Source organism: Carcharhinus amblyrhynchos, chromosome 7, assembly GCF_965287045.1.
Source record: "Carcharhinus amblyrhynchos chromosome 7, sCarAmb.v2.hapA, whole genome shotgun sequence".
NCBI classification, from domain to species: Eukaryota; Metazoa; Chordata; class Chondrichthyes; order Carcharhiniformes; family Carcharhinidae; genus Carcharhinus; species Carcharhinus amblyrhynchos.
The window spans coordinates 124845494-124860987 of NC_137330.1; the positions used below are offsets into that span (position 1 = coordinate 124845494).

General features: G+C 44.7%; 1 protein-coding gene across 1 annotated transcript in view; it reads left to right on the plus strand.

Annotated features, from left to right (window-relative positions):
• The window catches only part of abcc10 (ATP-binding cassette, sub-family C (CFTR/MRP), member 10), a 185868-nt gene that overhangs the window by 143937 nt on the left and 26437 nt on the right, over positions 1-15494 (plus strand). The window contains exons 12-13 of the mRNA XM_080193456.1: positions 2558-2718; positions 10487-10740. Coding sequence (XP_080049582.1) covers positions 2558-2718; positions 10487-10740 — 415 coding nt within the window. The remainder of the gene's footprint in view (positions 1-2557; positions 2719-10486; positions 10741-15494) is intronic.

Consider the following 15494-nt stretch of genomic DNA (forward strand, 5'->3'; position numbering starts at 1 on the left):
CCTTCTGCTCTTCAACACTACTAAGACTTTTGCCCTTGATAGTGTACTTGTTCATCCCATTGGTTCTGCCAAAATGGACGACTACACATTTATCCGCGTTGAAGTCCATCTGCCACTTCTCCGCCCAGTCCTGCATCCTATTTATGTCCTGCTGCAACTTTTGACATCCTTCCAGACCATCCACAACACCACCGACCTTCGTGTCATCAGTGAACAGTGTAGTACAATGTGAACCCAGTATAAGCTAGAGGAACAGCACCTACTCTTCTCATTAGGCATTTGTACTCTTCTGGGCTTAACACTGAATTCAACATCTTCAGACAATGAACTCTGTGCCTCTTTTAATTTTCTTTTGGCCACATTCCTGTCTGTGTCTTGTTTTTACTTTCTGACTGAGCTGACCTTCATTCTGCTAATAACACTTATTCTGGATCTTTGCTTTATTTCTTTACTCCAACCATTGCCTCTGCCTTTGCCTTTTGTTCCATGATGTCTTTGGCATTTATTCTCCCCGGCCCTCACACCCATCCCTGACCTTCCCTTTTGTTCCACCCCATCCTCTGCTCTTTTCAACAAGGTGAGAGCCATCATATTCCAACCTTCTTTCATAGACCATAGAACATTACAGCGCAGTACAGGCCCTTCGGCCCTCGATGTTGCGCCGACCAGTGGAACCAATCTAATGTCCCTCTAACCTAAACTATTCCAATGTTATCCATATGCCTATCCATTGACCATCTGAATGCCCTTAAAGTTGGCGAGTCCACAACTGCTGCAGGCAGGGCATTCCACGCCCTTACTACCCTCTGAGTAAAGAACCTACCTCTGACATCCGTCCTATAATTATCACCCCTTAATTTAAAGCTATGTCCCCTCGTGTTAGCCATTACATAAGAACATAAGAAATAGGAGCAGGAGTAGGCCATCTAGCCCTTCGAGCCTGCCCCGCCATTCAATAAGATCATGGCTGATCTGTCGTGGCTCAGTTCCACTTTCCCGCCCTCTCCCCATAACCCTTAATCCCCTCTCTTATCAAGAACCCATCAACCCGCTTCTTAAAAATATTTAGCGAGGTAGCCTCCACCACTTCAACGGGCAGAGAATTCCAGATATTCACCACCCTTTGAGTGAAGAAGTTCCTCCTCAACTCTGTCCTAAACCGCCTCCCCTTTATCTTGAGGCTGTGCCCCCTAGTCCTACTGTCTTTTTTGAGCGGGAAGAGTCTCTCCACCTCTATCCTATCCATCCCATTCATCATCTTATACGTCTCAATGAGATCTCCCCTCATTCTTCTAAACTCTAACGAGTACAAGCCTAGTTTATTCAGCCTCTCCTCATAGCTCAATCCCCTCAACTCCGGTATCAGCCTAGTAAACCTCCTCTGCACTCCCTCCAGGGCCAAAATATCCTTGCGCAGGTGCGGCGCCCAAAACTGCACACAGTACTCCAGCTGCGGCCTCACCAATGCCCTATACAGCTGCAGCAAGATCTCCCTACTTTTATATTCAATCCCCCTCGCTATGAAGGCCATCCGAGGTAAAAGGCTCTCACTGTCCACCCTATCCAATCCTTTGATCATCTTGTATGCCTCAATCAGGTCACCTCGTAACCTTCTTCTCTCCAATGAAAATAACCTCAAGTCCCTCAGCCTTTCCTCATAAGACCTTCCCACCATACCAGGCAACATCCTGGTAAACCTCCTCTGCACCCTTTCCAATGCCTCCACATCTTTCTTATAATGCGGCGACCAGAACTGCACACAATACTCCAAGTGTGGCCGCACCAGAGTTTTGTACAGTTGCAACATGACCTCACGGCTCCGAAATTCAATCCCTCTACCAATAAAAGCTAACACACCGTACGCCTTCTTAACAACCTTATCAACCTGGGTGCCAACTTTCAGGGAGCTATGCACATGTACACCGAGATCTCTCTGCTCATCAACACTACTAACAGTCCTTCCATTAGCCCTATATTCTGTACTTCTGTTATTCTTACCAAAGTGAATCACCTCACGCTTTTCCGTATTAAACTCCATCTGCCACCTCTTGGCCCAGCTCTGCAGCTTATCTATGTCCCTCTGCAAACTGTAACATCCATCCTCACTGTCTACAACTCCTCCGACTTTGGTGTCGTCAGCAAATTTACTAATCCATCCTTCTACACCCTCATCTAGGTCATTTATAAAAATGACAAACAGCAGTGGCCCCATTCAGATCCTTGAGGTACACCACTTGTAACTGAACTCCAGGTTGAATATTTCCCATCAACCACCACCCTCTGTCTTCTATCAGCTAGCCAATTCCTGATCCAAACTACTAAATCACCCTCAATCCCATGCATGTGCATTTTCCGCAATAGCCTTCCATGGGGAGCCTTATCAAATGCTTTGCTAAAATCCATATACACCACGTCAACTTCACTACCGATGCAGTGCCTCTAAAAATGTTTTTCAGTCTATAGATTTGAATTTTTCCTGTTGTTACCTCAAGTAAACACCACTGTTTGTCACACTTGGCTCTTGTGTAACTGCACCTGTGTTTTTCTCTTTGTGCAGGTCTTGTGGGTCTTGCTTTGTCCTACGCATTGTCAATCACAAACCTACTCTCTGGGGTTGTTGCAAGCTTCACACAAACTGAAATGCAGATGGTCAGCGTGGAGCGTTTGGATGAATATACCACTGAGATTCCCATTGAACCTCAGGAGGGGAATGTTGAGGTAAGCGGGAGATATTGTGTGTGGGACAGCGAGAAGATAGAACAGAAAATAATGCAGAAAACATGGTGAGACCGGAGTTGTGACAGAAGTTGCCAATTCAAGAATGTCAAGGGGAAATATTAGAACAACATGATGGGAGACATGGGAAAAATAAAATGAGGATGATACAAATGGAATTGGAGCAAAGCTGCATGACTATGAGGAAAAGAGAACAAAAGGACTTTGGAAATTTCTATTGGTTTAATGTTATGTTGCTACTGTACCACATCATATTCGTTAAGGACAAAAATAGACAGCCTGGAATTTCCTGGACTGAGTGGGTGCAACATTTGCAAATTTGATTAAGTAGACACCTAACTGAGTCTACCATATAAATACTGGGACTATTAGAGCAAGTTTCTTTGTTTTATTCATTCGTGAGACATGGGTGGCGGGGTTGTGTGGTGGGTGGGGGGTGTGTGTCACTGGCTGGTCAGCCAGCATTTATTGCCCATCCCTAGTTGCCAGAGGGCAGTTGAGAATCATTGCTGTGGATCTGAAGCTACATGTAGGCCAGACCAGGTAAGAACGGCAGATTTCCTTCCCTAAAGAACGTTATTGCACGGAGTGGGTTTTTCTGACAAAGCCAATGGTTTCATGGTCATCAGTAGATTCTTAATTCCAGATTTTTTTTGTTGATTTCAAATTCCACCATCTGCTGTGGCAGGATTCGAACCCAGGTCCCCAGAATGTTAGCTGAGTTTCTGGATTAATAGTCTAATGATAATACCACTGGGCCACCCCCTCTCCATAAAGTTAGAGGTTGGGAATTCTGTGGAGAGTAACTCATGTTCTGACTCACCAAAGCTTGTCCACCATCTCCAAGGTACAAGTCAGGAGTGTGATGGAATACTCCCCACTTGCCTGGATGGGTGCAGCTCCAACAACACTCAAGAAGCTCGACCAGTTTGTTAGCATCTAGCACCTTAAAAATTCACCCCTTCCATCACACAGCAGTGTGTATCATGTACAAATATGCACTGCAGAAACTCACCAAGACTCCTTGGACTGTAACTTGTAAACTTGCAACCTCTAGCACCTGAAAAAACTAATGTCGGAGAGGGGGAACACCATCATCTTTAAATTGCCCTACAAACACAAACAATCCTGACTTAGAAATGCATTGCCATTCCTTCACTGTCACTGGATCACAATCCTGGAACTCAACCTGTGGGTGTACCTACACCACATGGACTTTACCAGTTCAAGGGAGCAGCTCATCACCACTTTCTTAAGGGAAACTGGAGATGCACAATAAAGTTTGGTTTAGCTGCCAATACTCACCACTCAAGAACAAATAAGGGAGAAAACACAAACTGACCAAAACATTGACTGACTTGCCAATGATTTTAGCTAGCTTGACAGCAAACATAAGAAAGAAACTGATGTTTCAGGTCTTTGCCACCCTCGACCAGAACATTTATAACTTCTTTTATTTCTAATAAAGGTCACAGAGATATAAAGTATTACTTTTATTCCTGTTTCCTTATTCCACAAGTACCTTCTAACCTGTGTGTTTTGAATGTTTTCTGTATTCGTTTTGGATTTCCAGCCAGCATTTGCTCGCAACATAGAGAATTTATGACACCAGAAAAGCTGTAAAAGGATTATCTAGCCGAAATCAACCTCCCATCAATGGCTCTTTGTCCATTGGCCCATCCATGGCATATCCAAATGTGTTTTTAAATGTGATGACAAATTCGATCTCCATCACTCTTTCAAACACTGTAATTCATTACAAATGGGATGGCACAGTGGTTAACACTGCTGCCTCACAGCACCAGGGACCCAGGTTCGATTCCCGGCTTGGATCACTGTTTCTGTGGAGTCTGCACATTCTCCCCGTGTCTGTTTGGGTTTCTCCCACAGTCCAAAAGACGTGCTGGTTAGGCACACTGGCCATGTTAAACTCTTCCTCAATGTAACCAAACAGGCACTGGAATGCCTGGGAGATTTTCACAGTAACCTCAATGCAGTGTTAATGTAAGCCTACTTGTGACACTAATAAAAAAAAATTTTTTAAAATTCCACAGTCGCTGAGTGACGAAATGTGTCCATATTCTGCAAATTCTTGGTTATTGATCTCTGCAAATGGAAATAGTTCCTTTCATTTTCACTCTTTCTTGGCCCCTCAGAACTTTATTGTTGTTATATTCTGTGGCACAGCCAATTCGAGTAAGTATCTCATATCTTATTCATCTTATCTAACTGCCCTGCTCCCTTCAGAAATCCATGCATATACTGCCTGAGGTTTCTCTACACTTTTCAACACATTACCATTTCTTGTGTACAGAATTCCTACCTCGCACTGCTCAGGGTTCAATTCCATTTGCCGTGAAACTGACCAACTAATCTGTTTGTTGATTTTATGTTCTTCCTCACTATCAGCCACACAGCCGTTTTTTGTTTTCTCTGCAGGCATCTTAATCATGCTCTCAATGTTTTTACTTTATGATTTGTTGATGACCTCGTTATGAATTTTTAAATTTTCACACACACAGTTTGAGTCCATTGCTTAATATTGAGTCCATTAAGTTATTTCAGCACCAATCGTCCCGTTGATGTGTGCCCATTTTTTGTCCCAATGTGAATTCCTCAAACAAGTCATGGTGCAAAGTTTGAACTGACTCTTCCAATTTTACTGGCCCATCTCATTTGACGTAAATTGGCATTAGGCTTGAACATAACGGATTTTCCGTCATGTGGAGATGTCAGCGTTAGACTGGGGTAGGCACAGTACGAAGTCTCACAATACCAGGTTAAAGTCCAACAGGTTTATTTGATAGCACAAGCTTTTGGAGCACTATCCTTTCATTAGGTGAGCGGCCCCACTCACCAGAGGAAGGAGTGAGACTCTGAAAGCTTGTGCTACCATTAAACCTGTTGGACTTTAACTTGGTGTTGTGAGACTCCTTACTGTGACTGTTTCGCTTTCAGCTTCTGAATGCCAGTTGTTTTGAATTTGAAAGCTCTGTGACCCCAATACTGAAACTAGAGATAACTCACTTCAGTCAGATCTATGAGAAAATATTTGAACAAAGATCATTCCTTTCAATGCTGTGTGACTTCATCATTCTCAAAATGATATAACATGATCAATTAGTGCAATGCATTGTTTTACACATTAGCCTTATCTGCCTGTGTTAATATACCGTTAAAGTTACAGCTTCACCAACAGGTCAGTGTTGTTTATTCAGTAACCTCATCTGTCAGCGAGTGTGGTTAGCATGGTTTATTCATTCAATAAATATGTCTGTTTGTGTGCGTGGTCAGAGCGGTTCTTTCTTTGACCTTATCTGTCTGTGAGTGAGGTCAGCGGTTTATTCATTGACCTTATCTGTCTGTGAGTGAGGTCAGGGTTTATTCATTGACCTTATCTGTCTGTGAGTGAGGTCAGGGTTTATTCATTGACCTTATCTGTCTGTGAGTAACCCTGACCTCACTCACAGACAGATAAGGTCAATGAATAAACCCTGACCTCACTATTCATTGACCTTATCTGTCTGTGAGTGAGGTCAGCGGTTTATTCATTGACCTTATCTGTCTGTGAGTGAGGTCAGCGGTTTATTCATTGATCTTCAATTGGCTCTTACGAATGAATACAATTCTCTGGCTGTGTTATATTACAGTAAGCAGTCTCACAGCACCAGGTTAAGGTCCAACAGATTTATTTGGTAGCACATGCCACAAGTTTTCAGAGTGTTTCTCCTTTAGCAGGTAAGTGGGATTTCAGTTCACAATTAGTGCATATATACACACAAACTCAATTTACACAATAATGGTTGGAATGTGAATCTTTACAAGTAATCAAGTTTGAAAGGTACAGACAATGTGAGTGGAGAGAGTGTTAAGCATAGGTTGAAGAGATGTGTATTGTCTCCAGACAGGACAGTTAGTGAGATTTTGCAAGCCCAGGCAAGTCATGGGGGTTACAGATAGTGTGACATGAACCGAGTTCAGGCCACCTTCATGCGGGTGGAACTTGGCAATCAGTCTCAGTCATGTGCCTTGGAGAATGCTTACCTGAAGATCAGAGGCCAAATGGCCACGACCGCTGAAGTGTTCCCCAACAGGAAGAGAACACTCCTACCTGGTGATTGTCGAGCGGTGTTCATTCATCCGTTGTTATAGCATCTGCCTAGTCTCACCAATGTTTGAGTACTGAAGAGTTGATTACGTGTAAAGACTTACATTCCAATCATTATCTTGTAAATTGAGTTTGTGTCTTTATATGCCCTGTATGTAAACACGACTCCCACTCACCTGATGAAGGAGCAGTGTCCCGAAAACTTGCGGTTTGTGCCACCAAATAAACCTGTTGGACTTTAACCTGGAGTTGTGAGACTTACTGTCCAACGCCAGCATCTCCACATCATCGCTACCGTCAAAACCACAAACTGTGGGCTCCAAGTAGAGAGGATCTCCGAGAAGATCGTGCATGTCAACACAGACATCAAGTTTCTACAAAGATGCAAGAAAGCAGACAAGATACCAAAAGGACTACAGATCACAAACCCACTCAGGGCAACCTATAACACAGACTACGCTGAGAGACTTTGTCATCGCACCTCTTTCACATTCCTCATCCACCTCATAACCAGCTCTACAGCAAACTCCACACTCTGGAAACCAAGATGGAATTCATATTCTCAACTTGCGTTCAGGACACAGACCAGCTGCAAAACTCTGCTAAGCAGATGAGACAAAGAAACTACACCACCTACATGCACACCAAGAACCGGGAACTTGAGAAACTCGGCAACACCACCAGCAGCAACCAAGCCAGTACCACAGTAGAAAACAGCACCTCCGCAGGGAAGTCCATTGTCAACTTGTCGCACTATACACTTCAAGCAGATGAAGTCGAAGTTCTCTGCCGAGAATTTCTGCCCCACCACTAAAATGGACCCATCAGTCTCGCAGCGGACACAGAGGAATTCATCAGGCGAGTGAAGCTGCGGGAGTTTTTCCACAAACCCCAAGAGGCCAACAGCGAACACAATGAGACAGTCAATGAACCGGAACAGCCGACAGAGAGATCCACAGTGCGGCAACCAAAGAGGAAAGAGTCCAATTGGACTCCTCCAGAAGGCCGCTGCCCTCAACTTGACATGTATGCCCAAGCCATCAGGAGGTGCGTCAACACCAGTTTCATCAACCGCGCTCACAAGACAGCCCCGAACATCAGCCAAGCACAACGCAACGCCATCCACGCTCTCAAGACCAATTGCAACATTGTCATCAAACCAGCAGACAAAGGAGGGGCCATTGTCATACTGAACAGAATGGATTACTGCAAAGAAGTGTACCGACAACTGAACAATGAGAAAAACTACAAACGGTTACCCACAGATCTGACCAAAGAACACACCCGTCAACTCAACACTCTGATCAAGACCTTTAATCCGGACCTTCAGAGCACCCTCCGTACTCTCATCCCATGTACTCCCCACGTTGGAGATCTCTACTGCCTCCCAAAGATTCACAAGGCAAACACACCTGGCCGTCCCATCATATCGGGCAATGGGGCCCTGTGCGAGAGCCTATCCGGCTATGTCGAGGGCAACCTATTGTATAAAGAACCCCCAGCTTTTGCCGCAACATTACGGACTTCCTTCAGTACACGTGGAGCAGTTGAACCAGGGGCGCTCCTCGTCACAATGGATATTTCGGCACTCTACACCAGCATCCCCCACGACAATGGCATTGCTGCAACTGCCTCGATACTCAACGCTGACAACTGCCAGTTTCCAAATGCAATTTTACAACTCATCCGCTTCACCCTGGACCACAATGTCTTCACCTTCAACAACCAGTTTTTCATCCAGACACACGGAACAGCCATGGAGACCAAACTCGCACCTCAATATGCCAACATCTTCATGCACAGGTTCGAACAAGACTTCTTCACCACACAGAATCTTCAGCCGATGCTATACACTGGATACATCGATGACATTGTTCACCATGAGGCCAAAGGAAGACAATCACTGAAACAATTATATGATGATATCAACAAGTTCCATCCCACCATCAGACTCACCATGGACTACTCTCTGGAATCAGTTGCATTCTTGCACACACATACCTCCATCAAGGACCTCAGCACCTCACTGTACCGCAAGCCCACAGATAACTTCACAATGCTCCACTTCTCCAGTTTCCATCTTAAACACATTGAAGAAGCCATCCTCTATGGACAAGCCCTCTGTATACACAGGAACTGCTCAGATGAGGAGGATCGCAACAGACACCTGCAGATGCTGAAAGATGCCCTCATAAGAACAGGATATGGCGCTCGACTCATCGATCGACAGTTCCGATGTGCCACAGCGAAAAACTGCATCGACCTCCTCAGAAGACAAACACGGGACACAGTGGACAGAGTACCTTTCGTCGTCCAGTACTTCCCCGGAGCGGAGAAGCTACGAATCTTCTCCAGAGACTTCAACATATCATTGACAAAGACGATCATCATGCCAAGGCCATCCCCACACCCTCACTTCTTGCCTTCAAACAACCGCACCACCTCAAACAGACCATTTTCCGCAGCAAACTACCCAGCCTTCCAGAGACAGTGACCACGCATCCTGCCACAGTAACCTCTGCAAGACGTGCCGGATCATCAACACAGATACCATCACCTCACATGAGAATACCATCCACCAGATACACGGTAAATACTCTTGCAACTCGGCCAACATTGTCTACCTGATACGCTGCAGGAAAGGATGTCCCGAAGCATGGTACATTGGGGAGACCATGCAGACGCTACGACAACGGATGAACAACCACCCCTCGACCATCACCAGGCAAGACTGTTCTCTTCCTGCTGGTGAACACTTCAGCGGTCATGGACATTCAGCCTCTGATCTCTGGGTAAGCGTTCTCCAAGGCGACCTTCACGACACACGACAGCGCAGAGTCGCTGAGCAGAGACTGATAGCCAAGTTCTGCACACATGAGGACAGTCTCAACCGGATTCTTGGGTTCATGTCACACTATCTGTAACCCCCACAACTGGCCTGGATTTGCAAAATCTCATGAACTGTCCTGTCTAAAGACAATAAACATCTCTTTAACCTGTGCTTACCCCTCTCTCCATCCACATTGTCTGAACATTTAAGATTTGATTATCTGTAAAGACTCACATTCCAACCATTATTTTGTAAACTGAGTTTGTGTCTTTGTACGTTCTGTTTGTGAAACAAGTCCCACTTACCTGATGAAGGGGCAGCATTCTGAAGCTTGTGCTACTAAATATACCTGTTGGAATTTAACCTGGTGTTGTGAGACTTCTTACTGTGCTTACCCCAGTCCAACGCCAGCATCTCTACATCCTGTGTTATAGTAAACAGTGTATGACTCGGTATTCCTATCCTTATTGGAAAGCGATTGTGCAACAAGATTCTTTTTACAGCGCCTTCCAAACTCATGACCTGTACCTCTCGATTAGCGAGGACAGCACATGCAAGGGGCTGCTTCTGCTTTGAATTCCTCTGAGTCATACACCATTCTCATTTGCAACTGTCGCTGTTCCTACACCAGGGAGACTGCAGTGGTTCAAGAAGGTGGCACAATTAGTGATGGTCAGTTAAAGCTGGCCTAACCAGTGATGCCTACATTCCATAAACAAATTAGCAACAACACTGTAACCTCTCATGTATATTGTATCACATTGTTATATAACATTCTTCATGAAAATATTCCCTATATTCCTTGCCCCCAGGTTCCTTCCTGTTGGCCACAGCATGGTGAGATAGTGTTCCAGGATGCAGTCCTTTCTTATCAGGAGGGTCTCCCAATTGTGCTCAATGGAATTAATCTGAAGATTCATCCTGGTGAGAAAGTCGGAATTGTGGGTCGGACAGGTTCAGGGAAGTCCACTTTATTTCTTGCGCTCTTCCGGATGGTGGAGTTGAACGAGGGTCAGATTTTCATCGATAACATTGACATAAAAAGAATCCGCTTGCTGGACCTTCGGTAGGTGATGTGTACTTCTGTTACATAGTTCCACTGTGATCTTGGGAATGGTGTATAATATCCTTGTGCAAGTTGGCGAGGGGGTTAATGTGCTGCATGTTGTCAGGCAAAGGAGATACTAAAACATGACAGCCAGCTGGTGAGTACTGGAGCATAGATTTTATTCATTTGCAAGATTAATTAAAGAGATATATATTTAATTCTCTGAGCCTCCAGCAAATCCTCTCTGTTAGCCTTTTCATGTATATATAAGCACAGGTAAGTCCCCAGATAATAGTATTATGGTGGATGTTAACAGTCAATAGGTGTATAATTAACAGATTTCCTCCTCTTTAAGTAAAGTTCCAATATATATTTGTTAGAGAGATCAAATAAACTGAGTCTCACAGACCGTACAGACGTCTATAGAACTCTCCTTTGTGACTCACTGTGTTGTCCAATGTGGCTCTGCACCCAGACGCAAACTATTCTCCTTCATGACTGGAATAATTCTCCTTTGAGGTTCTACACCCAGGATGGTGGGAGAGATTGAGTTCGTTCAGATTATATTTCCTAGAGTTCAGAAGAATGAGAGAGAATGTCACAGAAACCAATAAAATTCTAACAGGACGAGATAGGGTAGGTGCAGGAAGAATAGCCCCTGATGGTGAGGGGGGTCTCAAACTCGGGGGCACAGCCTCAGAATATGGGCGAGCTCATTTCAGACTGAGATGATTTTCTGTACTGTAGGATTCTATGAACTTTATTCACCCAGCAAGTGGGGAACCTGTGGAATCCACTATCACAGATGCAGTTGAGGACAAAGCATTGTATGTTTTCAAGAAGTTAAATATCACTTAAGGGGTGAAAGGATATGGGGTGAAAGTGGGAACAAGTTACTGAGTTGAATGATTAGCCATGATGATAAAGAATGCTGGAGCAGGCTCAAGGGACTGACTGGCCTGCTCTTGCTTATAGTTTCTACGTTAATCTGTCTGTTCGGGGCTCACGTGCACATACTAACCTTTCGAGATTTTCTTTCTCACTCTATTTCAAGCCAGCAAGGTCAGTTCTGCAATTTTTTCTCACTCATATTTTTCATATGGTGTACATTATTCCACAATGACAGATTATCTAAATAACATTCAATAAGTATTACATGTTTAGTATCCTTTTTATTTTCTTGGCTTCCCAAGTTAAAGAACAACCATCCTTTTGCATAAGAAATATCAGCTGCACGAGAAGACAGGTCAGGAGGAAATCCGAAACATCATTAAAGGTGAAGCTTCATGTCCTTGGAGCCACTGAGGAGCAGGAACCTATATGTTTTATCTTCATATGTTTTATTTGCCCTTTAAACATATTTCAACAAAATTCTTCACTCCAACACATCAAAACTAGAAACTGGTCCAGTCTCAGTGCGCAACCAAGTTAAACTGACAAAAGCAGGTTTGCAATTCCCTCTCTCATTAGTTTCCCACTGGTTTTCTGTGATAACCTAACATGATCCGCTGGAATGGAAATCATACTTTCCAAATGGAACTGATCGACATTACAAAAGAGGGAATGTTGGGTAAGTTAATGGGGCTAAAGGTAGACAAGTCTCCTGGCCCTGATGGAATGCATCTCAGGGCACTAAAAGAGATGGCGGGGGAAATAGCAAACGCATTAGTGGTAATTTACCAACATTCGCTGGACTCTGGGGTGGTTTCTGCAGATTGGAAAACAGCAAATGTGACGCCACTGTTTAAAAAAGGAGGTAGATAAAAGGCGGGTAACTATAGGCCAGTTAGCTTAACTTCTGTGGTAGGGAAAATGCTAGAATCTATCATCAAAGAAGAAATAGCGAGACGTCTGGAGGGTAAATGTCCCATTGGTAAGACGCAGCATGGGTTCATGAAGCGCAGGTCATGTTTAACTAATTTGCTGGAATTTTTTGCGGACATTATGAGCGCGGTGGACAATGGGGAACCTGTGGATGTGGTGTATCTGGATTTCCAGAATGCATTTGACAAGATGCCACACCAAAGGCTGCTATATAAGATAAAGGTGCACAGTGTTATGGGTAATGTATTAACATGGATAGAGGATTGGTTAACTAGTACAAAGCAAAGAGTGGAGGTAAATGGGTGTTTTTCTGGTTGGTGATCAGTGACTGTGGTGTGCCTCAGGGATCAGTATTGGGACCACAATTGTTTACAATTAAAATAGATAATTTAAGTTGGGGACCAAGTGTAGTGTGTCAAAGTGCGCAGATGACACTAAGATGAGTAGCAGAGCAAAGTATGTAGAGGATACTGAAAGTCTGTAAAGGGATATAGATAGTTTAAGTGAGTGGGCAAGAGTCTGGCAGATTGAGTACAATGTTGGTAAATGTCAGGTCATCCATTTTGGTAGAAATAACAGCAAAATGGACTGATTTTTAACAAAGAAAAATTGTAGCATGCTGCTGTGTAGAGGGACCCAGGTCTCCTTATGCATGAATCACACAAAGTTGGTTTGCAGGTACAGCAGGTAATTAAGAAGGCAAATAGAACTTTGTTCCTCATTGCTAGAGGGATGGAGTTTAAAAACAGTGAGGCCACATAATGTGCTGGTGAGGCCACACCTGGAATACTGTGTACAGTTTTGGTCTCCTTACTTGAGAAAGGATACACTGACACTGGAGGGGGTGCAGAGGAGATTCACTAGGTTGATTCCAGAGTTGAGAGTTGGCTTATGAGGAGAGACTGAGTAGACTGGGGCTATACTCATTGGAATTCTGAAGAATGCAGGGGCTCTTAAAGAGACATACAAGATTATAAAGGGAATAGATAAGATAGAAGCAGTGAGGTTGTTTCCACAACTAGAACGAGGGGGCATAGCCTCAAAATAAGGGGAAGCAGATTTAGGACTGAGTTGAGGAGGAACTTTTTCACACAAAGGTTTGTGAATCTGTGGAATTCCCTGCCCAGTGAAGCAGTTGAGGCTACCTCATTGAATGTTTTTAAGGCAAGGATAGATAAATTTTTGAACAATAAAGGACTTAAGGGTTATGGTGAGTGGGCGGATAAGCGGAGCTGAGTCCACAAAAGATCAGCCATGATCTTATTGAATGGCGGGGCAGGCTCAAGGGGCCAAATGGCCTACTCCTGCTCTTAGTTCCTGTGTCCTTATTTGAAATGATACCAGACCCACTTTCTTATAAGTAAACTAATGTATTTAAAAGGCCCGCACTCAAACTATTAAGAACATAAGAAATAGGAGCAGGAGTAGGCCATCTAGCCCTTCGAGCCTGCCCCGCCATTCAATATGAGGATGTGTTCTATGAGGATGTGTCTAGGGCGGTGGATAGAAGAGAGCCGGTGGATGTGGTCTTTCTGGATTTTCAGAAGGCGTTTGATAAGGTACCTCACAAGAGGTTACTGCAGAAGGTCAGAGGACATGGAGTTGGGGGTAGGGTGTTAGCGTGGATAGAGGATTGGTTGTCAAATAGGAGGCAGAGAGTGGGGGTCAATGGGTGCTATTCGGATTGGCGGTTGATGACCAGTGGGGTGCCCCAGGGGTCGGTGCTGGGGCCTCAGCTATTTACCATTTATATAGATGATCTGGAGGAGGGAACCGAGTGTAGGGTGTCGAAATTTGCTGATGACACCAAGATTGGGGGAAAGGCAAATTGTGCGGAGGGTGTGGAGAGTCTGCAGAAGGATCTGGATAGGCTGGGCGAATGGGCCAGGAAATGGCAAATGGAATTTAATGTTGGCAAGTGTGAGGTGGTCCACTTTGGTAGGAAGAATGGTAGGAAGGACTATTACTTACGTGGCGAAAAACTGCAGCAGGCGACGGTGCAGAGGGACCTCGGGGTCCTTGTGCATGAGTCGCAAAAACCCAGCCTGCAGGTGCAGCAGGTGGTCAGGAAGGCGAATGGGATGCTGGCCTTCATAGCGAGGGGGATTGAATATAAAAGTAGGGAGGTCTTGCTGCAGCTGTATAGGGCATTGGTGAGGCCGCAGCTGGAGTACTGTGTGCAGTTTTGGGCGCCGCACCTGCGCAAGGATATTTTGGCCTTGGAGGGAGTGCAGAGGAGGTTTACTAGGCTGATACCGGAGTTGAGGGGGTTGAGCTATGAGGAGAGGCTGAATAAATTAGGCTTGTACTCGTTAGAGTTTAGAAGAATGAGGGGAGATCTCATTGAGACGTATAAGATGATGAATGGGATGGATAGGATAGAGGTGGAGAGACTCTTCCCGCTCAAAAAAGACAGTAGGACTAGGGGGCACAGCCTCAAGATAAAGGGGGGGCGGTTTAGAACGGAGTTGAGGAGGAACTTCTTCACTCAAAGGGTGGTGAATCTCTGGAATTCTCTGCCCGTTGAAGTGGTGGAGGCTGCCTCGCTAAATATATTTAAGACGCGGGTTGATGGGTTTTTGATAAGAGAGGGGATTAAGGGTTATGGGGAGAGGGCGGGAAAGTGGAACTGAGCGACGACAGATCAGCCATGATCTTATTGAATGGCGGGGCAGGCTCGAAGGGCCAGATGGCCTACTCCTGCTCCTATTTCTTATGTTCTTATGTTCTTATGTTCTTATAAGATCATGGCTGATCTGTCGTGGCTCAGTTCCACATTCCCGCCCTCTCCCCATAACCCTTAATCCCCTCACTTATCAAAAACCCATCAACCCGCTTCTTAAAAATAGTTAGCGAGGCAGCCTCCACCACTTCAATGGGCAGAGAATTCCAGAGATTCACCACCCTTTGAGTGAAGAAGTTCCTCCTCAACTCCGTTCTAAACCGCC